Raw genomic sequence first — 26,588 nt, forward strand, 5'->3', positions numbered from 1 at the left:
ACCTTAGTTATCCACACTAAGGATTTTCCAACAAATTCACTAATTTGTTCTTTCTTTTGAGGCCAAAGAGATAACCTTACAACTCCCTCAAGAATATACCCCAATTCTTGAGACACTCATTTCTTAAAGAGAAGATTACAAATTTTCAAACTTACAAGAAAACCTCACAAGGCAAATATGTTTGCACAATTCTAGAACAAAGAAAGAACACTCAATAATGAATATAATGAGCACAATAAGTGTTCTTCAAAGCAAAATGAATATTGAATGAAAAATAGGTTTGAAGTGCTCAAACTTGAGGTTTGATGCTTTCTCTTTGATTCTCTCTTGATTCTAGTTGCTTGTTGTTTCTTATTGTTGATCAATGGCTTCTAAGCTTGTTTAAATACACATTGAATCACTTCTGAACGTTGTGGATGATTAGTGGAGTCAATAGAGCCGTTTAAGTGTGAAAATAATTAATTAAAACAGTTGGGAGCGTCAGTGCATCGATGCATACCCATGGTGCATCGGTGCATCAATGTAAAATTCAAATATTTGACCGTTGGACCCTTAGTGCATCTGTGCACTAAGAGTGCATCGATGCATCAAGTGCATTCGATGTTTCAAAATAACCAGAGTGCATCGATGCATGGCTGGTGCATCGATGCATCAAATGCATTCGATGTTTTCATAAAATCCTCAGTGCATCGGTGCATGGTAAGTGCATCGATACATGAAATGCATTCGATGTTCAATTTAATTCATGATGCATCGATTCATGGTACATCGATGCATGGATTGGTTCATTGGTGCATCACTCTGAAAAATTGATTTTAGGCTTGATTTTGGTTCAAATACTTTGTGAAAATTGTTTCAAAAATATATTAAGTATAAAACACAATTTTACACATTTAGTAAGGTTTGAAATTGATCTTAAAATACTTGGAGTAATAATTTGATATTCGATTAATTGAATCGAATATACTAGAAAATCTTTTGTAAAATCTTAAAATTCATTTAAACTAATTTGTTATATCGAAACACAAAAATGTTTTCAACAATCTCCCCCTTTTTAATATAACAAAACATTTGTGTTATTTTAATATTTTCTAAAATTTGAAAAAACATTTTGAAAATTACTCCCCCTTACTATAACACTTCTCCCTTAAACATAACACATTTCTCCCTCTTTTTGTTAAATCAAAAGACTTAAAATCGATTTATACAAGGTTTTGAAAAACATAGCCAATTGATATATATATATATATATATATATATATATATATTATATATATATATATATATATATATATATATATATAATATATAGCTTAAGCTGCTAAGATCACAATCAAAAGAGAGATTAGCCATTAGTTTCATAATCAATATTCATAATAAAATGTGAAATAGTAAATTGGTCATATTTCAACTAAAAGATAAATGATGCATATATTGAAACAAGCCAAAATATATATATGAAATAAAAGTTCAAATATCCATCAAACAGTCATCCAACAATCAAAGAAAGACAATTCAAAATATTTTAACAATTTAAATTCAAGTTCAACCCAAAAACAATCAAAGCAAGTTAAGTCTATTCATCCATTGAAGGATCGGGAGGAGGAGGAGGGTAACGAGCTCTCATCTCAGTGAGAGTGCATCCAAACGATCATTCATATCTTGTTGTCGAGCTCCCAAGGTAGAGAGCTAGGACTCAATGAATGTGAAGCGCGAATCTATGGACGCATACCATAAATCAAATGTCTCCAAAAACGAACGAAAATATGGAGACATTTGATATTCTTGTGGAGTTGGTTCCGGTGCAGGCTCATCATCAGGTACGTGATCATCGATGTCTTGCATAATTTGATGAAATTCAGGATCATCGTCAGAAGCCGGAGCCGAGGAGGAGGAGGAACACGAGAGGAGCTAGGAGCAGCTCGTGAGGAACTAGCTCCCAGAGTTTGCTTTCCGGGTCTAAAAACCCATTGACCGGTTACCTCGTCTTGTTTCCAATCTGCTTTCTTCAAGGATGTGAGATTGATTTGATTTTGGAGTGGGATAGGATTGTCGAGAGAGACTTCTAGACCAGTTTGATAAAGAGGTTACTAAGAAGACATCCATAAATCAATGTTTCAACATATTTTGAAGGAACAATGTTTATGATGTCCACTAGTTGACTGAATATAATGTGGGGCAGATTTATTTTGATTTTATTTTTAATACAATACATCCACCATAAATCCCTAGCACGAAGTGTGGAGTACCTACCTCCGGATGGTCTAAACCACCAAGAGATCATCAAATGGAGAAACGATTGTGATGAGATCGTAGAGTACTAACACTTGAGTTTGAAACATAGGGATATTCCACATTTTCACTCTCATTATATACACCACTATCATCTAACCCAAATCGGAAAGCTATAGTCTTGGGGTCAATATTAATATATTGGCCTAAAAGATAGGATCTAATGGCTATAGTTCTACATTGAGTTTCATTTTGAATACACATCGCATTGGAATAGAAATGCGGACCAATTGTTGATAGACGATAGTTTAAGCTGAAACAATTTATCAAACTTCCAAGCTTTAAGAATCGGAAGGTATTCGAAGTCAATGTCAACCATGGCTTGAAGCGAAGGAATACGCTCTTCACGAATTCTATAAGTTTGGAAAGAATTTCTGTACCTAGAGTACAATTCGTCTCTACGACGCTCAGGCATGTTAAAACAAGATCCTAATAGAGATGAAGGTGGAGGAGGAACGAGATTAGGAGGTTGGTTTAAACGAGAATGACTTGATGAAGTTCTAGGGCATTTAGGGTTTGACATGATTAAAGGAAATCAGAATAAGGAATATCACCTGCAATTTGAAACACATGTATGCACAATCAATCCCAAAACTCAAATGAGTCCTCAATAATTCAAGGTTCTCTAAACCATATCCTAATGGGCATGTTTTGAAAACTATTTAAAAATAATATTTGATAATCATAATATAGTTTTCATGAAAACAAAACAATTAAATCAAAAATATTACTAATTTTCGAAATCATATATATATTTTTTTAAATTTCGAAATTCAAGGAAAAACTTGAAAATTGTTTGTTTTTTGACGAAATTGGTAGTAAATCTAGTTTAGAACCAACAAACAATCAATGCCTGATATAATGTTCATCCTAAAACTAATCAAAACTAGTTCTAAAATCAAAAAATCAATAAAATAGAGGTTTTTGAAATATTACCTTGAAAATTCGGATTGAGAGGGATGAGGAGTTGTTTTACACGATTTAATGATATAAACAGGTTTTAAAGATGAAAACACGAAGAAACCGATGATTTTCCAATGATTTTGAGCAAGAGGAGGATTTAGAGTGATAGAGGGATGAACGGTGGGAGAGTTTTAGTTTTAGGGTTTGAGAAATAAAGAAAATGAGGCATTTTAACCCAAAACCCGACGGACGCATCGATGCATGACCCTGTGCGTCGATGCATATTCAAGGCGTGCATCGGAACATCAACATGATGAATCGATGCACATTCAAAGGGATACATCGATGCACTATTAATTGTATCGATGCATGAAGCACAGAAATGTTAAAAATCTGTTTTAAACACTTAAAATGTTAAATTAATTAGCTCTAGTGGTATTGGCAACTCATATATTGAAAATTAATCATGTTTAATCAATCAAATCAATCTTTAAACAATTAATTTTCACCAAATAACATAAACCCCCCCTAACTAATAGCAAAGAATGCAATCAAAAATTACCATTATAAGCATTTTTCATCATTCATTTTTTTTAAATGCTAAAAAAAATTTAAACACTAAGTGAAGATAGGTCAGTTAAACCTAATTCTCTCCTAAGTGTCCAAAATCTTTCCTTATCTAAGGGTTTTGTAAAAAATATATGCTAATTGGTGCAAAGTATCAACAAATTCTAGAACTACATATTCTTTAGCGACATGGTCTCTAATGAAGTGATGTCTTATTTCAATGTGCTTAGTTCTAGAGTGTTGGATGGGATTTTTAGTGAGACAAATAGCACTAGTATTGTCACACTTGATAGGAATAATACCTACTTCAATTCCATAATCAAAAAGTTATTGTTTCATCCATAAAACTTGTGCACAACAACTACCGGCTGAAATGTATTCCGCTTCAGTGGTAGATAATGCAACACAATTTTGTTTCTTTGAAAACCAAGAAATCAACATATTTCCAAGGAAATGGCAAGTACTGGAGATGCTTTTCCTATCTAATTTGCATCCTCCATAATCCGCATCAGAAAAGGCATGCAAGCTAAAACTAGAGTCTCTATGATACCAAAGTCCTAAACTAGGAGTGTCCTTAAGGTATCTAAAGATTCTCTTAACAGCTAGTAAATGTGATTCCTTAGGGCATGATTGAATCTAGGACATAGGCAAACACTAAACATAATGTCCGTTCTACTTGCAGTTAGATAAAGTAAAGATTCAATCATTGACCTATATAATTTAACATCTACACATTTACCTCCTTCATCTAAGTCAAGCTTTGTTGAAGAGCTCATTGGAGTGTCATGAGGCTTGCCATTTTCCAGTCCAAACTTCTTGAGCATATATTTGATGTACTTAGCTTGATTGATGAAGATGCCATCTTTTCTTTGCTTGATTTGGAGTCCCAAGAAAATGAGAGCTCCCCCATCATGCTCATTTCGAATTCGCTTTGCATTAGCTTAGAAAATTATTGGAAAAGAACATCATTAGTAGAACCAAATATTATATCATCAACATAAATTTGAACTACTAATAAATCTTTACCTTTATGCTTTAAAAACAATGTAGTGTCAACCTTCCCTTTTGAAAAACCTTTTCAATTAAAAATTTGACAATCTTTCATACCAAGCTCTAGGAGCTTGTTTTAAACCATAAAGTGCTTTTGTCAATTTAAGAACATGATTCGGAAATTCTGAATCTTCAAAACCTGGAGGTTGTTCCACATACACTTCTTCTTTTATAAAACCATTTAAAAATGCACTTTTAACATCCATTTGATATAATTTAAATTCATGAAAACATGCAAATGCTAATAACATTCTAATTGCTTCCATCCTAGCTACGGGAGCGTATGTTTCATCATAGTCTATGCCCTCTTCTTGAGTATACCCTTGAGCAACAAGTCTAGCCTTGTTTCTCACTATATTACCACAATCATCAAGCTTATTCCTAAATACCCATCTAGTACCTACAGTAGATTTATTACTAGGCCTTTCAACTAATGTCCATACTTTACTTCTCTCAAATTGATTTAACTCTTCTTGCATAGCCATAATCCAATGTTCATCATTTAATGTTTTTTTAATATTCTTAGGCTCTATGCATGAAATAAATGCAACATAATTACAAATATTTCTAAGAGAAGATCGAGTTGTTACCCCTTTGGATGGATCACCTATAATCTCACTATCCTTGACATAGTTGTACTCTCTTGGATAAGATACCTCCCTTTCTTCAATGGTTGGATTCTCAAGAGGATCATGAGTTTCCTCATCTTTCGTTTCTTCCTTTGATGATGATTCTCCAACGTCATGTCTAAATTCATTTGTATTTATAATACCTATATCATCATTAACACAAGAATCCTTCCTCGGAATGAGATTATCATTGAAAACATGTATAGACTCTTCTACAACTAAAGTTCTTTTATTAAATACTCGATAACCTTTAGAATTTAAGGAATAACCCAGAAAAATTCCTTCATCACTTTTAGCATCAAATTTGTCAAGGTTTTCTTTACCGTTGTTTAAAACAAAATATTTACATCCAAAAGGATGAAAATAGCTAATGTTAGGCTTTTTTTTTAAAAAAAAATCATATGGAGTTTTCTTTAAAATTGGCCTAATCATTACTCGATTTACAACATAACAAGCGGTATTTGTGGCTTCCGCCCAAAAATATTTTGGCAAATTATTTTCACAAAGCATAGTTTTAGCCATTTCTTCTAAAGTTTGATTTTTCCTCTCAACAACTCCATTTTGTTGAGGGGTTCTAGGTGCTGAAAAATTATGGATAATACCATTAGAATTACAAAACTCATTGAATCCAAGATTTTCAAATTTAGTTCCATGATCACTTCTAACACTAGTGATAGAGTAACCTTTTTCGTTTTGGATTACTTTTGAAAATGTGATGAAATTTTCTATTGCTTTATCTTTAGTATTTAAGAATAGAATCCAAGTATATCTAGAATAATCATCTACCAAGACAAATGCATATTGTTTTCCACCCAAGCTAGTAGTCCTAGTTGGCCCAAAAAGATCTATATGGATCAATTGTAATACTCTACTAGTTGATACGTCATTAATAGATTTAAAAGAAGTTTTCTTTTGTTTTCCTTTAGCACAAGCATTACAGATTTCATCATTATCAAATTTAAGCTTAGGCAACCCTCTTACTAAGTCTCCTTGAATTAGCCGTTGTAAAGCACTCATACTAGCATGTCCTAGTCTCTTATGCCATAACCAACTATCATGCTCATCCTTAGCAACTAGGCATAAATTAGTCATTTCTATAGAGTCTAAATGCACCATGTATATGTTTCCTATTCTATGACCAACAAGCATAATCCTATTAGATGCAATATCAATGACTTTACAACCATTAGTTTCAAATATAACATTGAATTCCTTATCACATAATTTACTAATACTTAAGAGATTATACTTTAATCCATTCACATATAACACATTTTTAATTTGTATGGAAGAGGCATTACCTATAGTACCAATACCTTCAATGTGACATTTTGAATTATCACCAAAAGTCAATTCTCCTTTATTTTTGGCGTTAAGCTCTATGAACCGGCTTTTGTCTCCGGTCATGTGTCTCGAGCATACACTATCAAGGTACCATGAATTTGGATTTGTTTCTCGTGCCTTGTAGCAATGCTCCTTTTCCTACAAACATAGATTAATTTCTAATTTTTGGTACCCAAATTCTTTTGGGTCCATATTCATTAGTTTCTAAAATCCTTGTCCCCTTTGGTATCCATTTATTAATGACATTCTTATTTTTAGTAGTAATGGATTCTTTAGGAACTCATATACTCCTAACAATTTTACTATTCAAGGTTCGTTGAGGACTTCTATGATTGTAGCTTCTAAAACTTTTCTAAACAAAGTTGGATTTTGAATTCTCACTTTTTTCAAAACTTTTTGTTCCAACCTTATTAAAAGAAGTTTTAAGATCATCAATCTTCTTTTGATGATCATCATGAACTTTTGAAAGTAAGTTATGCAAATCAGTATTTTTCTTTTCAAAATTATTAATTTTGATTTGCAATTCTTTGATCTTACTTTCAAGCTCATTGTTGGTCTTGGATATAAGACTATTTCGTTTCTCAATTTTGAAATATCATTTTTGTATTTGAAAATAGAGTCTTATAATCCGAAGTCAACCCATTATAATCCTCTAATAACTCATCATAAGATAATTCATCCATATCGAATGAGTTAGAGGTTACCTTAGAATCTTCCCCGATAGCCATCAAGCACAAGTTTGCAACTTCTTGTTCCTCTTCATCGGAACCTTCTTCATCGCTCCATGTAGCTACATGAGCCTTGCGCTTCTTTATGGATTGACCCTTTTTCTTCAATTGTGGGCAATCATATTTGACATGCCCAGGCTTTTGCATTCATAGCAAATGATCGGGTCTTTCTCATTCGATTCAGTTTGAAGCATTCATGACGTTTGAATTTTCTTTCTCAGTTGGGCATCATCAATTTTCTGAATCGTTTGGCAAATAATGCCATTTCCTTGTCATCATCATCGTCATTTGAATCACTCACATCTTTTATGGATTTGAGAGCAACTCCAATGTTTTTCTTATTTTCCTTCTCCTTTGGTGTCTCGTCAATCTTATCGAGGTCCACTTTATTTTCAAGCATCATTTCATGAGTGAGAAGGGAACCGATTAGTTCTTCAAGAGTTAAAGACGTTAGGTCCTTAGACTCGATGATTGCTGTCTTCTTTGATTGCCATGATTTTAGAAGGGAGTAGACTAACTTCCTTACAAGCTTTTCATTTGAAATGATCTCTCCAAATGATTAAGACCATTGACAATCGTTGAAAATCTATTCGTCATAGCTTTGATATCCTCATTTGGTTTCATCCTGAAATTTTCATAGCTATGCGTTAGAATACTAATTTTAGATTTCTTTACCTATCGGTACCTTCGTGAGTGACTTGAAGTTTGTCCCATATTTCTTTGGCGGTTGTACAAGATGAAACTATTCCGTATTCATCTGGTCCAAGAGCACAAATATGATATGGATAACTTTGGAGTTTAGCTGGAACATTATTGTCTCTACTTTACTCCATAATCTTGGATGAGTGAGAGGCTTGATGTATCCTTCTTCTACGACATTCCATGCTCTCATGTCACTAGCTTGAATGAAGTACATCATCATATTTTTCCAATAGGCATAGTTAGCCCCATTGAAGAAAAGAGGCTTGTTGACGGGCATTGAATCGAGACCGGAGTCGAAGTTTGAATCGGAGGCCATTGATGACTTGATAATCGATGTAACTCTTCCTGAATCGACTCAAGAGGTGATTAAACCTTCAAATGAGTGAGGCTATGATACCAATTGTTGAGTTAATCGATCAATGGAATCGGCCAAGAGGGAGTGAATTGGCAATTAAAAATTTGGTGGAAGCTTTTGTAGAAAATTGAAAGTAATTGCACAACGATTTAAAGTGGTTCGACTTTATCAACCAAAGTCTACGTCCACTACCTTAGCTATCTACACTAAGGATTTTCCAACAAATTCACTAATTTGTTCTTTCTTTTGAGGCCAAAGAGATAACCTTACAACTCCCTCAAGAATATACCCCAATTCTTGAGAACACTCTTTTCTCAAAGAGAAGATTACAAATTTGCAAACTTACAAGAAAAACCTCACAAGGAAAATATGTTTGCACAATTCTAGAACAAAGAAAGAACACTCAATAATGAATATAATTGAGCACAATAAGTGTTCTTGAAAGCAAAATGAATATTGAATGAAAAATAGGCTTGAAGTGCTCAAACTTGAGGTTTGATGCTTTCTCTTTGATTCTCTCTTGATTCTAGTTGCTTGTTGTTTCTTATTGTTGATCAATGGCTTCTAAGCTTGTTTAAATACACCTTGAATCACTTCTGAACGTTGGGGATGATTAGTGGAGTCAATAGAGTCGTTTAAGTGTGAAAACAATTAATTAAAACAATTGGGAGCGTTAGTGCATCGATGCATACCCATGGTGCATCAGTGTAAAATTCAAATATTTTGACCATTGGACCCTTAGTGCATCGGTGCACTAAGAGTGCATCGATGCATCAAGTGCATTCGATGTTTCAAAATAGCCAGAGTGCATCGATGCATGGTTGGTGCATCGATACATCAAATGCATTCGATGTTTTCATAAAATCCTCAATGCATGGTAAGTGCATCGATGCATGAAATGCATTTGATGTTCAATTTAATTCATGGTGCATCGATGCATGGATTGGTGCATCACTCTGAAAAATTGATTTTAGGCTTGATTTTGCTTTAAAATACTTTGTGAAAATTGTTTCAAAATATATTAAGTATAAAACACAATTTTACACATTTAGTAAGGTTTGAAATTGATCTTAAAAGACTTGGAGTAATAATTTGATATTCGATTAATTGAATCGAATATACTTAGAAATCTTTTGTAAATCTTAAGATTCATTTAAACTAATTGTTATATCGAAACACAAAAATGTTTTCAACAATATTGCTTTTGTTTCTTCAGTGCCCTTCCTTAGCATCATCAGAGGCCTTTTATAGCCTTCGAAAAGAGAAAAATTCCCTAGAATCGGGTTGTTAAAATCCTGATCTGATTGGGATTCACTTGCATGTTCGGTTGTGGCTGATTCTCTCGTAATGTTGTTGCTGAAAAATAGGGGATATTTTCCCCTTCGATTTGCTCCGCATTTTGCTTTAATTTGCTCTCCGATTTTACTGTTTGGTTTCGATTTGACGCCGGCACGTGGCTCTCACGCGCCATTTGATGTCTCCATTGTGGCACTCTTGCTAAGTACAAAACCTTAATCTCTGCTGGGTCAGACAGACAGACTTAGGCCTTACTGGGCTCCCACCGGGCTTGTTTACTGGGTTAGACTTGCTTCTCGTTTGAGTTTCACTCTGGACCCGATTTGGACTTGACTAGACCCGAATTTGGACCTAAAAAATAATATAAATTAATATATAAGAATATAATATATGATATAATAATACTATAATATAATAATAATAAATACATATACTATAATATATAATATATAATATAATACTATAATATATATATATATAATATATATATATTATATTATATACTATATAAATACTATATAATATGCAATATAAATAATATAAATATTATATAATATATACTATATAATATAACATAATATATAATACTATATACTATATAACTATTATAATATATTTTATATAATATACCATGCTATATAATATATAGTATATAAAATAATATAATATATATATATAATATAGTATATATATAAAAAGAAATCCGGACGAAAATAGGTGTCTACAAGGGTGTTTAGAGGTTTGGAATCCATAACGCTTCTTGTTGTGTGATGATGTGTTCTTTCCTTTGCAATGCTTAAAATTGTTTGGGATGGAAAAGTTAAGGTAGCTCTTTCTTGATTCTGGTTCACTTCTGCATGAAGGTTGGACATGAAATTCTTGTTGGCATTATTCCAATAAAGCACTGTTAAATGGTTGCTGAAATTTCTTGATTAGAGGTTGGCCTTGACAAATTACACTAACTTTAGAAAGGTTGCAAATATCTTAATCGACATGCTTATACATGGAATTGCCTGGCCCGTATATTTGGTGATCCTCTGGCCAGATTGATTCCTGTTGTAAGAAGTTATTCTTTCTGGTTGTTGGGGACTTGATATATTTAATGTTCGTCCCTTTACTTATTTCCTGTAGTATACAATTATGACACATTTAGAGAAAAAGGCTACATATCGGCCTTTAGGGAATAGTCGAAAGTTGATCCAATCATATTCCTCCATCCAAATGTAATCTCAATTAGGGTTAGGGGCCTCCTTCAATGTAGATTCAAGGATGGCTCAGCTACAGGTTAGCATTTCTAGTTAAATATATTGGGATGAGAGGAAGTGCTAAAAAGCATGCTTGCTTCAGATTCAAATGAGGCTGGTTTATTGTGATATGTGTTTCCAGAAAGTAATTATTCAACTTTGTGAGTTACCAATATGGTTTCTTGTGCTATATGTTCTGCATCTATTGCATTTTAGAAATGCCTGCCATTGGATAATTGTTTCTTTGAGGATACCTTTGTATATGAATGCAAATTTTTATCTGTTGCCAAGCTAGCACCACTGCTACTTACTCGTTCAATGTCTAAACACTCCTGTTGGAATGAATGGATTTTCATACAAAAGAAGAAAGCTTAATACATACCAGTTGAATGCAAGATTAGCGAAGCTTGTTCGTATATGAAAAGTACAGAAAAAGGTTTGTTGAACCCTTTTTCCATTGACCCTTTTATGAAACGAAATGTTATGCTTACTTTGGCTGCAGCGTGGCGACCTGGTCAGATGCATTTGCCACGGGGTTTAGTTCTTCAGTATCTGCCTGATGGGATTCAACTGGTTTCAAGTTGTTATGACAACTCTACAAAATCATGAATTGAGGAGCTTTATGGATCCAAGATATGAGGTATGCTTAAGACATCAAGAAGTTATACAGTAGAATTCAAGATAGTATTCTACACGTTGGGGTCAATCTAACGATTTTAGTCAGTTTTAGTCCATAAAGAGGCTGATGCTAGATACCTCAAAACGCTCAAAATATTCCATTTAATGGTCATTGGATTTTATTGCCGTCAGAGTAATATATGTAGAATTTACCATGTGGTGACAAAAGTCGATAGTTTTGCTTCCTCGGGTGGATTTTCATCGTGCAAATGAAATAGATAATATTATGACTGGACAAAGGGATGTATGTATTATTTTATAACAAATCATTTTCGATGTAAATTATGTTGGGCTCAAACGTAAGACATATCTGATTTTTTGGAGGCCATACTCATTTCAGCATACTATTGTCACGCCCTTGGAACTTAAACACCTCGAACATGCGGCCTTAGTCGCCTTCTTTGTGATTGCGGCTAAGTCAGCCTGAAACAACCCAAGCAAAGATGCTTAGATTTCCCAACGGAAGCAAAAACAAGAGAACTTAGCACAATAAGCAAGACAAGAGAACTTTGAGAGAATGTTCTGTGATTTCTCAAAAATAAAGAAGTGAGTACAAATGAGGAGGAGAGACATCTATTTATAGTGGAAGCTCTCCTCAATGAACGGCTAAGATCTAAGTACATCGACTGCCTAGATTGAATACAATCTTCTAAATCTCACAAATCAAGGGATTGTGATTACAAAATCTCTCTTAACTAATGAAACTCTATCAAGCTAGCTATATGTTGCCTTAGATAAAAGATTACAAAGTTTATGGAAAGAATCAAGAGGATTTTGCATTAAACCAAGGATTCTTCTACCATAAACGTGCGAGGCTCTTCATCTCCATGGAATGGGCCAGTCTTTTATGGGTCCAGGAAGGTCCAAAACGCCACATAGGTGCTCTTGGTCTATTGTTCGTGTGCTAACCTTCGTTGTGGGCTCGCGGTCCGTGACACCCTCCCCCACTGGTTCCGGTGACGCCCTCGTCACTCGTCTGGCATGAAACTGGTCTATCATGGTCTTGAATTGCCAAAGTCCTTCGGCATGCTCCCAACTCCCTTCGCACTCGGGTTGTCCCTTCCACATAACAAAATACTCATGCCTCGGGCGGTGTCCTGGTCGTCGAATAACTCTCTCCGCCTGTATGTCTTGGATCTCCTTGTCATAGGAGACCGCTACTCCGACTGGCGCTCGGTGTGATTTGTCGCGATCCGGATCCTCTGCATCCTGATGGTACGACTTGAGTAGACTAACATGGATCACGGGATATGTTCGGATGGTTGAAGGCAACTCCAACTTGTAGGCCATGGTGACTACCCGCTTCACTACTCAGAACGGACCCTCGTACCTTCGCACAAGCCCCTTGTGCACATCCGCATGGCGCAAAAATTGGCTAATTTCGCAAGGACAAGATCACCAACATCAAAGTTCACGTCCCTACGCTTTCGGTCAGCCCACTTCTTGGTTCGCTTCCCCGCCTTTTGGAAACAAGCTCGAGCTAAGTCGTGTTGCTCATGCCACTCCTTGGCAACACTGTGTGCTGATGGATTTGGCCCCTCATACTTGGTCACAACCGTGTTGGGTGTCAACGGTTGCTGCCCGGTTACGATCTCGAACAGACTTTGGTTTGTCACCTCGCTCCGTTGCAAGTTGTAGGAAAATTGGGCCACATCCAACAACTTCGGCCAGTCTCGTTGGTTGGCACTCACATAGTGCCTCAGATAAATTTCCAACAAAGCATTCACTCGCTCGGTTTGCCCATCGGTTTATGGATGAACTGTGGTGGAAAAGTTCAAGGTTGATCCCATCAGCTTGAACAACTCCGTCTAGAACCTTCCTGTGAATCGCGTGTCCCGGTCACTAATGATGGTTTTCGGCATCCCCCAAAACTTCACCACGTGCTTGAGGAACAGTCGAGCCACCTCCACAGCTGGACACATCTCGGACGTTGGAATGAACGTTGCATACTTCGAAAACCTGTCAACCACATCCATTATACTTGAAAGTCCATCAGTCTTGGGCAAACCAATGATAAAATACATGGAAATACTCTCCCATGGGCGCTCAGGAATGGGCAAAGGTTGTAGCAGTCCCACCGGTTTCTTTGCCTCGATTTTGTCTTGTTGGCACACAAGACAAGTCTTCACATATGCATGCACATCTTCAGCCACGTGTGGCCAATAGTACTGTTCCGACAGTAGTGCCAAAGTTCGATAAACTCCTGGATGTCCCGCCCACTTGGAATCATGGCATTCCTTTATGAGCTCCTTGCGCAGTTTACCATATCGAGGTACAAAGAGACGATGTCCTCGATAATAGAGTAACTCCCCCTCGAGCCAAAACTCCCTGGTTCGCCCCTCTTTAGCTCCATCAATGATTCTCTCGGCCACAGGGTCATGGGGAAAACCTTCTTTGATCCTCTCGAGCAAAGTACCCTCCACAGTCTCGACGGCATACCTCTGGTTTAAGCCATCTGCAACACAGTTCACCTTCCCTGACTTGTACTCCATGGAAAAATCGAACTCAGTAAGAAACTCTTGCCAATGAGCCTGTTTGGGAGAAAGCTTATTTTGGGTGAGAAAATAACTATTTACAACGTTGTCGGTAAATACCACAAAACTAAAACCAAGCAAATAGTACCTCCAAGTGCGCAAGCAGTGCACCACTACAGTCATCTCCTTCTCATGAACCGAGTACCTCCTCTTGGTCTCATTGAGCTTCCGGCTCTCATATCTAACCAGATGTCCCTCTTGCATAAGGACTCCGCCAATGGCAACATCAGATGCATCGGTGAAAACAACAAAAGGCTTGGTGTAATCTGGCAACACTAACACGGGTTCACTCATCATGGCTTCCTTGATCTTTTCAAAAGCCTCCTGGCACTCCGTGCTCCACTCCCACACCTTGCCCTTCTTGAGCAACTCGGTCAAAGGTGTGATAATTTTGGAATAGCTTTTAGTAGTTGGCTAGTCCCAAGAATGCTCTCAACTCGGTCGCCTTGGTGGGTGGCTTCCACTCATCAATCGCCCGAATCTTGTCCTTATCCATCTGGATCTTGCCTCCTCCAACAACATGGCCTAGTAACATCACATCTTTCTGCGCAAACGAGCACTTTTTCTCCTTTACAAAGAGCTCGTTCTCCCGTAAGACTTGGAACACTCTTCTCAAGTGCTCAACGTGATCCTCCAATGTCTTACTATACACCACAATGTCATCAAGGTAAACTATAACGAAACGATCAAGAAAGGGTTGTAGTACCTTGTTCATCAATGTGCAGAAGATAGTGGGGGCATTCGTGAGGCCAAAGGGCATCACAAGGAACTCATACAAACCGTAACTCGCCACACAAATAGTCTTCAGTTCATCACATTCGGCTATCATGATTTGGTAGTATCCAGACCGTAAATCTAACTTGGTGAACCATATTGCACCACCAAGTTGATCGAACAAGCCGGCAATCAACGGGATCGGGTACTTGTTCTTCACAATGAGCTTGTTCAAAGCTCGATAGTCGATGCACATTCGGAGGGAGCCATCATACTTCTTCTGGAATAGCATCGGTGCACCAAAGGGTGCCTTTAATGGTCGGATATACCCCACATCTAGGAGCTCTTTCAACTGTCTACGAAACTCCTCTAACTCTGGTGGGGCCATACAATATAGTGCCCTTGCGGGTGGCTCCGTATTCGGCACGAGCTCGATCTTGTGGTCCACTTCTCTCTTCGGTGGCAAACACTTCGGTAACTTAGTTGGCATCACATCCCTAAATTCTGCCAATACTTATCCCACTTCAGTCGAGACTTCCTCGGTCATTGTGGGCTCAACTCCCACCAATGAAGCCATAAAGGTGGGTTCCTCCATGCGCACCCCTTTTGCGAACTAGATCGCGGACAACATCTTGGCATCTACTCTAGATTCTTGATTCACGGGGACAATGTATTGGTGCTTCGGATCATAAATTACTAGGCAATCGGCAAATGGTAAGGGGAACACATTAATCCGATCAAGGAAACTAATCCTAATAACAAAGTCGAAATCATCGAGTGGGATTACCTTTATGGACTCTTTCCCGGTCCATCCTCCAATGCTGAGCTTGATTCCTTTTGCTTCCCCAACAATCGGAACCCCCTTGGTGTTGACGGTTTTAATGAATCCACTTGTCTTCTCCATACAAAGATCAAGTTTCTTGGCAGCTTATTCAGACAAGAATAATTCTGAGGCACCTATGTCCACTAGTGCACTCATCTTTTGGCCCACCACGGTGATGTCTACGTACATCAGTCCCTTCTTCTTGCGACCCTTCTTGATCTCCATGGAACTAATGATGGAACCAAGCTTCAAGGTCTCATTTTCTTCCCCATCAGTCTCCTTGATGGAGGAAACTTTCACGTTAAGAAGGATAATCTCTCTTCATGTGATTTCCTCCATAAGAGAAACACGTCAATTCACCATTCTTCTCCCAAGGATTGGACATCCTTTTGGGTCGATCATTCTACTTCCCATTAGCCCCTACTGGCTTGTTAGAACCTCCTTTGGCCTTCTCTCCCCCACCATTACCTTTGGGTTTTGGTTTTGGTTTGAGAGAGTCGGTCTTCTTCACTTCAAATGGGGCAATGGCCTCGGCTTCATACAATACCTTGGAGAGATTCCTCACTCCCCTCCTCTGGAGCTCCAAGTTGGCCCAACGTTGTTGTCCATCTATGAATACAAATAACCTTTCTGACTCGCCCAAGTCGGGAATTTGCATCTTTATCTGAGTGAAGTTGTTGACATACTCCAAGATTGTACGATCATGCTTCAACTACTTCAGTTTTGCTCGAGCCTCGAGCATAGAATTCTTTGGGTAGAAATGCTCTTTGAGTTCACCCACGAACTCCTCCCATGTCCCGACTAGAACTTCCTTCTCGGAACACCTACGTCGCCACCATAACATAGCAACATCAGTAAGATAATTTGAAACAACATTTACCTTGGTGGTATCATCCCCGATACCCATACCTCGAAAGAATTGTTCCATGCCCCAGATGAAATTCTCCACATCTTGGGCAGTTTGACTCCCCTTGAACTTCTTCGACTTAGGGACATCGATCTTGGGTACTTGGTGCTTGTGCCTCCCCAGTCACCCCATTCAACACCGCAGCCTTGTAGACGAGCAACTCACTCTTGAACTCCTTCACCTCCCGCATCATTTCGGCCCTCATGGCCAAGAACATGCTCTCGAGGCCTCGGGTACGGTCATCCACCTTATCTGCCATATCGTTGATGAGTGCTTGAGTTTCTTGACGAAGTACATCCTCCACATACTCCAGATTCTCCAAGCGAGATTCAATCGAGACTTGAGTCTCCTGGAATTCATTATATCGATCTTCCAACCTTCCAACCCTTTACTCAAATGATGCCACGACATCCTTTGAGCTTCCACGCTTCTTTGCTACAACAGCATGAGTCTCCATCACTTCGTTGGCTACTGGGACCTCGTTATGGTTTTGTTGTGCCATATCTCATAAAACTAGCTCTAATACCACTTGTCACGCCCTTGGAACTTAAACACCTCGAACGTGCGGCCTTAGTCGCCTTCTTTGTGATTGCGGCTAAGTCAGCCTGAAACAACCTAAGCAAATATACTTAGATTTCCCAACGGAAACAAAAACAAGAGAACTTAACACAATAAGCAAGACAAGAGAACTTTGAGAGAATGTTCTATGATTTTTCAAAAATGAAAAAGTGAGTAGTACAAATAAGGAGTAGAGGCCTCTATTTATAGTGGAAGCTCTCCTCAATGAACGGCTAAGATCTAAGTACATCGACAGCCTAGATTGAATACAATCTTCTAAATCCCACAAATCAAGGGATTGTGATTACAAAATCTCTCTTAACTAAGGAAACTCTATCAAGCTAGCTATATGTTGCCTTAGATAAAAGATTACAAAGTTTATGGAAAGAATCAAGAGGATTTTGCATTAAACCTAGGATTCTCCTACCATAAACGTGCGAGGCTCTTCATCTCCATGGAATGGGCCAGTCTTCATGGGTCCAAGAAGGTCCAAAATGCCACATAGGTGCTCTTGGTCTATTGTTCGTGTGCTAACCTTCGTTGTGGACTCGCGGTCCGTGACACTATGCACTTTATGAATTCTTAAGAAATGAAAAAGAAAAACCACCCATCACTGTTCACATTCATCATAAATGGAACACATTGTTAAAACCACTAGTTGCAGGCTTTACCATACCTTCCTCATTTCTCAGATTCAGTTTTAAAGATATATTATTACTTATCTGAACATAAAATACATTTTTCTCAAACACAAAGGAAAATCAAATACAATTTTTTTTAGCAAAATTGAATTATAGTTACATATGTGAGTTATACCAATGTTCTACACTTGTTTTTAAATTAAAATAATATAGGTTCAATTTACTGATTTTAAAATTAAATTAAATAATTTTCAATAAATTATTCGATTAAAATAAATTTATGTAGGCTTAATAGAAAATAAAATGAATTTGCCCATTTTTTCCGGTTTGAGTTGGCCTGTTGTGCCGTGCTGACTTGCATATATAAATTCCAAAACCAACAAATAATACTGAAAAAGGAAGTCTTGAATTTCAAGGGAAGCATCTAGAATGGCGACACCAGCGAAGAACATCGAGGGTTTCTACAAGCAAAAGAAGAGCAACACTTCCAAATCAAAATCAACCAAACATGCCGCCGCTACTTCCGGTTCCAATATCGTCCAACCGCCGGCCCTCGTTTCCCACGGCGGTTCTTTCGATCTCAAAGGTCACTCTCCTTTTCCTTTCGCCACCTTAGAAATGGGTATTCATTTATAAAACTGAAACTTTTTTTTTGTTAAAAGCAGATGATTTTGACGAGGAGGAGCAAGTGTTGAGGCTATTTGATATGAACATGGCGTTCGGACCATGCATTGCGATACCCAGGCTTGACCGCTGGGAAAGAGCTCAAAGATTGGGTCTCAACCCTCCTAAGGAGATCGAAAGCATTCTCAAACGTGGTAAAGTGAACCCACAATCTTTATTTGATGGTCGCATTTAGTGGGTATTTTATTACGTTCAGATGATGAAACCATTGTACATATTCTGGATTTTCTCGTTGAAAGTTATCATGAAACTGTTAGGATTTGCTGCTTTGAAATGCGCACATTACAACTCTCTAAACTCATTAGTTTCCTTCCAAAAAAAACATAGGGAAAGTAATTAGACACAAAATCAGAGCCCCATATTATTTGACACAAAAGATCTGGAATTCAGTGACTAAACCAATCACATGACAAAGCATCAATCAATGACAAAATTTAAGCTCAAAAGTGTTGTAAATTGAGAAGCAAAAAAAAAACACAAGGTGATATGATGCTATGGTCACTGCAGCAAGTGTTTCTCAACAACTGCTCTCCCAAACTTCTGCATGTCTTTTGGTGTTTCGACCTACAATCATGCCATTTATTATGCTATTCAGGCTGCCTAAAAGCAACTTGCTTTAAAACCCTATTCCAATTATATGGGTGACCTAGTTACTTACTGCATTGAGGGCTTTAAAAACAGCCTTGACGGTGTTGTGAGGATTCCTTAAGCCAATAACCTGAGATGATAGTTCAGATCAGCGTAAAAAAAGTTGGATTCTAAAAACCATTGTAAGGAATCTTCAAATGCATGAAAAATCCAATATACGCTCAAAGTCCGAGTACATGAAAAAACCTTTGATTTGATATTATTAAAGCCAGCTAAAAGCAATATGTTTTCAACGGTTCTTCCAGCTCTCATACACGATACAGTTTGTGCGGGCCAGAGATAGACCTACCAAAGCATAAATAGTGAGTGAATGCTGAGAAACTCGAGCATCAACAAACGTGAACAATTAACTCAACAGGAAAAACCAAGATAGAATTAAAATGGTTAACAAAATGAGAGTTATGCGCACCTTAGTCTTCTTATATGATGCTTGAATTGCATGGGCTATAGTGTGCTCCTCGTGTCATTCAATATAGTGAAGATTCTGAAAGCATTTCTCATGTGCCTGTTGTAGGTTACATGAGTCGGTACATGTCAAGTAAATTCATCGAGCTAGATACATTAATAAATGATTAGGTGATATTCAAGAACATGTTCATTGTAGACAACATCGATGATATTACACACCTTCCAAATTAAATTGATTTCAGTACTACATCCCAGAAATCATGGCATCATGGTAACAAAGTAACCATATAAAAACCAATCATAACTAAAGCTTAAACTTATTACGATTACCAGGACGTAAAACATGTCTGTCTGAATAGACCAGATTTACCAGTCAAGTAATAGAAAATAAAGAATCGATTCTCCTACTGATTATATGGTGCAGAATAAAAGTAACAGTATAAATAAAAGCAGTGGAAAGTTACCCTTTGGACTGCAATAGGGACTGCGTCAGCTTTGGCTTTTGCATATCCAACAACACCATGATAGTTTCCACACACCATCAAAACGGTGTACTTGACCACTTGCCCTCCCTGAACAATATCAACTTCAAATGAGTTGCATAGAAATCAATCTTACAACAAAACTCAATCAAATTGCATTATATTACCTTTGTTACTTTACAAGTTCAATTTATATCTATCAACCTCAAATCAAAATCCTGTCGTCATTCAATAAAAACAGAGTTAGTTACATGCAACATGAAACTGCTTGAAAAACACAATGTTGATACTTCAAATGAAAACAATGCAAATAATTATCATCAGATGATTCATACTGGCTAATGATGGCTAAGGTCGAGCAGAAATCAATATACAGAACTGTAAATAGCTCGCTAACAATCCTTACAAAGTTGAATTGATACAAAACAAACTAAAATAATTTGTACTTCTGCCAGAACCCAAAAAAGTTTATTTTGCCAATCCGAATAAAAGAAAACTATATTTCTACAAGTGAGGGCAAGATAATCTGCCCGTGCAAAGCATGAATATAAATAAAGAAATATTTAAGAAAATGTAAGAATAATATTAGCTTAGGTTCTGATAATTCTTCGCCGATGCTGTCTCATCTACAATTTGCGGATGATTTGATTATTTTTTGTAAAGCTTCAAAGGGTCAATTGGCAAATCTGAAGAGGGTTTTGGTTGTTTTTGCTGGGCTGCAGCTGAATTTGATAAAGAGCAGAATTTTTGGTATCAATTTACAAGACAACATTGTTGGGGAATGGGCAGATTCTATTGGTTGTTTAAGAGACTCCTTTCCGATAGACTACTCGGGGTTACCATTGGGTGCTAAGAGGAATTCAATTCAACTTTGGGATCCGATTGTAAATAAGTTTTACCAGAAATTAACAGGCTGGAAAATGTCTTCTTTATCAATAGCAGGAAGGACAGTCTTGATTAATTCAGTCTTGAATGCTTTGCCTAATTACTATATGTCACTTTTTAAAATGCCAGTGGTTGTGAGGAAGAAACTGGAATCTATTTTGGCCAACTTCTTGTGCGGTTCTTCGGCTGAGAAGAAAGGCTTCATTGGTTAATTGGAATACAGTCTGTAAAAAAGAGTTGGGGGGATTGGGAATTTCGGATCTAAAATTACGGAATAGAGCTTTATTGGGCAAGTGGGTTTGGAAGTTTGTTACAGAGAAGGACTCTTGGTGGAAGACATTGATTTGTTCTAAGTACAATGTGGGTTCGAGCTCTATTGTGGTAGATGATAATTTGCCCTCTAATGTGTCTTGGATTTGGAAAGGTGTTTTAAATAACTATTGGTCTAACGACTCATTTGGATTATGCTTTCGAAATAATCTCGTGCTTCAGGTGGGAAAAGGAGAATCTATCAGATTTTGGCTTGATTCTTGGATTTTTAATGTTTCCTTGAAGACTTTGTTTCCTAGGCTCTTTGCTCTGTCTGTTAATAAGGAAGGTGTTGTGGCTGATTTTGGGTGTTTGTCGAATGGGGAGTGGGTGTGGGATTTACAACTTAGGAGGAATTTAATGGATAGTGAGTTTGAGCATTGGATGGAACTGATGGTGTTGCTGGATAATTTTCGCCCGCTGTTGAAGGGTGGAGACCGTGTTGTGTGGAAAGGTAGTGGGGATGGTGAGTTCTCGGTTAATTCTTGCTCAAGATTATTTTCAAGTTTAGCAGAATCTGACAATTCTTGGTTGGAGATTGTGTGGAAGGGCTTAGTCCCACCAAAGGTAGAGATTTTCCTGTGGCAAGTTATTCATTAGAAGATGGCTGTCAAAACTGTTTTATTGAGAAGAGGGGTTAAAGATATCGAAAACCTTTGTGTGTTATGTGGAGAGGAACCAGAATCTGTCAGTCACTTATTCTTTTCCTGTGTCCAGGTTTGGCAAATTTGGATAAAATTACTCCGTTTGTGGAAAGTTATTTCAGTCTTTCCTAATAATCCGAAAGGCTTCTTGCTTTCATGGTTGCATCTTAGACCCTACTCGGATATTTGGAGATTTATTCCAGGAGCAGTTTTGTGGTCTGTTTGGCTGTGCCGGAATCAGATTGTTTTTGAGAATGGCAAGATGGACAAAGATAATTTGTTCTTTTTGGTGAGGTATAGGGTGGCATCATGGTTTTTAGCAAAAAATAAGGATTTGTCTATTCATTTGGACAGCCTTGTGGGAGATCTTACTTTGGCGGATAAGCATAAATCCCCCTCTAATTTTCGACTGTCAAGATTAAAATGGTGCCCTCCTCCTTCCGGGTACTTTAAGATGAATGTTGATGGGGCAGTCAATTTTGACTGGAAAAGGAGTGGTATTGGTGGAGTTCTTAAAGATGCTGGTAATAACAAGCTGGTTTCATTCTCTACAGCTTTAGGACCTTGTTCTCCTAATTTAAATACGATGAATAGGGCTTTATTGGAAAAGTGGGCTTGGAGGTTTGCTATGGAGAGGAAGGCAGTTTGGAGGGAAATGATTTGCACTAAATACAAATTGGATTCTTCATTGATGCAGCTTGATAGTAAGGTTTCTCCTAAATCTTCTTGGATATGGAGATCTTTGGTGAATAATCATTTTAAAGCTGATTCGATGGGCTGTAGTATCAGAAGCAATTATAGCTACAAAATTGGCAATGGGAGGAATATTCGGTTTTGGCAAGACAATTGGGCATTGGATCATCCTTTGAGGGTCATGTTCCCTAGACTATTCTCTATTGCAGTGAACAAAACCGGAAGATTATTTCAGTTTGGGGATTACAGTTCTGGGGGCTGGTTTTGGAACGTCCAGTTGAGAAGGGAGTTGAATGACTGGGAATTTGAACAATGGTTAAACTTGATGGCTGTTATTTCAGAATTTTCTGTTTCTACTGATGCGGTTGATGGACTGTTGTGGAAGGGGAATGGAGAAGGGGTTTTCAATGTTAATCATGTGCCAATCTATATTATTCGGGTATTTCTGATTTGGAGGAAGCTAATTTTTGGAAATCTATTGTTTGGAGGGGCATGCTGCCTCCAAGAGTGGAGACTTTTCTTTGGCAAGTTATCTTAAAGAAGCTGGCAGTGAAGACAGCTCTGGTTAAGAGAGGTGTTCAGGCATAAATGATTCTATGTGTCCTTTTTGTAATCTAGAAGAAGAGTCTTCATCTCATCTATTTTTTTCATGTTCGGTTGTTTGGCCAATATGGACTAAATTCATGGGTTATTGGAATTTTCAGTCTGTTTTTCATGAAGATGCAAAAAAATTCCTAGTAGCATGGACTAACCTAAAGACCAACTCTCTGATGTGGTCATTTATCCCTGGAGTGGTCTTATGGACAATATGGAAAACTAGGAATTATATAGTGTTTGAAGGAGGGAAGTTTGATCGAGCAGAAATATTCTATCTAGCTAGGTGCAGGCTTGCTTCATGGTTTCTAGCTAGGGAAACTCAGATTTCTATTTCCAAGGATGCTCTTATTGCCGACCCGTCCTTAGTGGATTCTTGCTCGTCTTATACTAATCGGATTTCATCTAAGGTTCCTTGGTCCCCTCCTCCAGAAGGTTTTATTAAACTTAATGTGGATCGGCTACTTCTAGTGATTGGAAGAGGAGTGGTTTAGGTGGCGTTCTGAAAGATAGTTCTGGTTCGATTCTCGGCTCCTTCAAAGACCCTGCTGGTCCGGGACCTCCAACTTTGATGGAATTGAAAGCTATCCTAAAGGGGTTATTTATTATGAATCTATTCGCCACAAATTTAAAGAGAGATTGATTATCGAGAGTGATAGTAAGGTGGCAATTGGTTGGGTCAAGGATGTTGGTTCTTGTCCTGTCGTTTATGTTCAAGTTGTTAAGGAAATTATTCAAAAGCTTAGTGTTTATGAAGGTCTTATTAGATGGGTTAGTAGAACAGCCAATATAGAGGCGGATGTTCTAGCTAAGTCTGGTATTGGTTGAGTATTATGTTCTATTATGGGCTGGTTCTTTTTGGCTTTTTATCTCTGGAGGGAGATTAGACATTGTATTACTTTGTAATGTTTTAAGATTAATGAACTCCTAGGGCACTCTTTTCCTCCTTCCGCTGATTAAGGAACTATTTTCAAGTTCCGTTAATCATGAAGGGGGTTTTTAGTGAGGCCTACTATTCCTATCAAAAAAAACAAAGGAAATCTGATTTTAGAAAGTGACTCGTTTCTGGCAGTGAAATGGATCAACAGCCCGGATCTCTGCCCGGTTCACCTTGTTGATTTTATTACAGAAATTCAGAAGTCAGTTGGGCTTTATAATGTTGTTATTAGGCATATCAGCAGATGTATTAATGAGGAAGCTGATGGTCTAGCTAAGTCAGGAATTGGTTAGTGAGTGTGGAGGTTGTTTTTAGGAGTTGTGCTTTTGGCATTTTATTTTGGTTATGTTTCTTTGTTTAGGCAATCTTTTGTAATGTTTGGTAATCTTATGTAATTGTTGGTTATTAATCTACTAAGGCACTCTTTTCCTCCTTCCGCTACTTGTCTCCTTTAAAGAGACAACTATGAGGGAGGTTTTTAATGAGGCCTTCTATTCCTATCAAAAAAAAATTATTTGAACTTTGAATCCAGATAAATGAAGGCCTTGTATACACTTACCTTTCTGTAAAGAGGTCTTCTTTTCTCTGTCAAGAATTTCTTTCCTCCGCAAGGTTTCTAATTTCCTCCTCCAGAAACTTACCCTTCCTGCCAAATGTATAATCCAACTCTGCCAGCTTCTCTTCCAGTTTATTGTCAATAGCATTGAGCTTCTCCAATAGTATATTATCTCTCTCTTTCATGTCATCAAACTCTTCTTCATCCCATCCTCGTCATCTTTTCTTACTATTTTCTTCTGATCTCCTCTTCAGCTTCTTCCTCATGATCAACAGGAGGACCAACTTGTCGATCATTCATAACTTTATAATTGGCAGGATTATTGGGATCATAGCGATCCCTCCATTAAAGGAGCCTCACTGCCCTATTCAATTTTTGTTGAATGATAAATTTCTCCTTGCTTTCTGCAACCTTAAGTAGATTCATCAAGTCACCAACGACCCTATATTCAGGGCTAAGTTAAAATGCTTTTCCTCAAACTTGTCAATTTTATCCATCCATTTAAAAGCATCATCGAGTGTCACTGTCAAGTGCAACAATGTAATTTTTCAACAATTGGTGAATTTCATAAATATCACTTAAAAACGAAAAAAAATATGCAGTAAATGGTATTAATTTATTTACATCACTAAGTAAACATGAGGCATCTTTATTTTAGAATTTACAAAATCCACCGAGTTTATTTCATCTGAATTTATGCACTTGAATGTATTAGATTTGTTTGACCATGGTTGTAACCTCCTTTCTTACTAAGGTAAATCATTCGTCATGTTCTTTTCAAAGAAATCAAACTAAAAATTTCAACTCTAACAAGCCATAAATGTAACAGTTAATAGTTTTTTTTTTACATGGGAACATTTGTACCTGTATACATGCCAAGTTTGTGACTTTTTCCGATATACATTTGAGACATTCATGTATCCCTGTGACATTCAAGTTATTTTTTTTTCGTGAAGTGTTTTTCTAGGTATACCGATATAGTGTCTAATATTGACAACTCTAGTGTTTATGTAATAAGCATTCTACACTAAGTGCATCCACATGTTGTACTCTCATTAGTTCTCAGTACATAAGCAACGAAACAACTAAAACAAGGCTTGTTCATTTACCTGCCTCACAGAAGTTTTTTAGCAACTGCTCATGCATCTTTTTTTCCTCTCAAATTGCTTTTCCTGCTTCACGTAATCCTACTCATCCTCACTTTCGGAATCCGAATCCGAGGACCATTCAAATTTTTTACGAATTCTTTTAGTCGTTTCCTTCTCCTTTAAATACTTATTTTCAAGCTTCTCTGTCAATGGCGTTACACCCATATAATCTTCTTTATCCTCTTCATCAAAATCCTTTGTGTCCAAACCTTTTCTCTTCCTATCCTCTATTTCTTGTTGCTTCTCGCGTTCCATTTCATCATATACATCAGCCAAGAAATCATCCTCGCCAGGCTCGTCGGACCTGAAGCCTTTACAGAAATGCCATCGCATGAAAGAAAGTGGAGATTTCGGAGTATGGTTGTTATGGAAATAGGAAAAAGTGGAGATATTTCGACAAAACAAGAAATGGGGTTTAATGGGGGTTTTAGGAATATGAGTCGAGTAATGGTGTTTGGCAAAAAATTCGTACAGATTTTTCCGAGAAAATGAAGGCGGGGCTCTAGGTGGATTTTGAAAGGAGCGGCTAAGGAGCCTAAGCCATGAAGATGGCTGTGATTTAGTTGACATTTCTCTTCTCTATTGGATTAAAAAATGAGAAACAGAGAACAAACCTGGGAAAAAAGATTAAAAAT

The 26,588-nt window shown here is 37.3% G+C and overlaps 1 protein-coding gene and 1 pseudogene across 2 annotated transcripts; one reads left to right on the top strand and one right to left on the bottom strand.

Annotated features, from left to right (window-relative positions):
• The first annotated feature begins 18,362 nt into the window (after nt 1–18,362).
• On the top strand, nt 18,363–18,916 carry LOC120129146 (DNA polymerase delta subunit 4-like). 2 transcript variants are annotated; one of them, XM_039146727.1, is made up of 2 exons: nt 18,363–18,551; nt 18,628–18,916. In XM_039146727.1, the coding sequence occupies exons 1-2, from the start codon at nt 18,395–18,397 to the stop codon at nt 18,822–18,824; spliced, it is 354 nt and encodes a 117-aa protein (XP_039002658.1). In that variant the 5' UTR covers nt 18,363–18,394; the 3' UTR covers nt 18,825–18,916. The 2 variants fall into 2 exon arrangements, with proteins under 2 accessions (XP_039002658.1, XP_039002659.1); XM_039146728.1 differs by having other exon boundaries at nt 18,631–18,916.
• Nucleotides 18,917–19,014: 98 nt separating this feature from the next.
• On the bottom strand, nt 19,015–26,540 carry LOC120129124 (annotated as a pseudogene).
• Nucleotides 26,541–26,588: the final 48 nt, after the last annotated feature.

The sequence above is a fragment of the Hibiscus syriacus genome, unplaced genomic scaffold (genome assembly GCF_006381635.1).
Source record: "Hibiscus syriacus cultivar Baekdansim isolate YM2019G1 unplaced genomic scaffold, ASM638163v2 tig00110483_pilon, whole genome shotgun sequence".
Lineage (NCBI taxonomy): Eukaryota > Viridiplantae > Streptophyta > Magnoliopsida > Malvales > Malvaceae > Hibiscus > Hibiscus syriacus.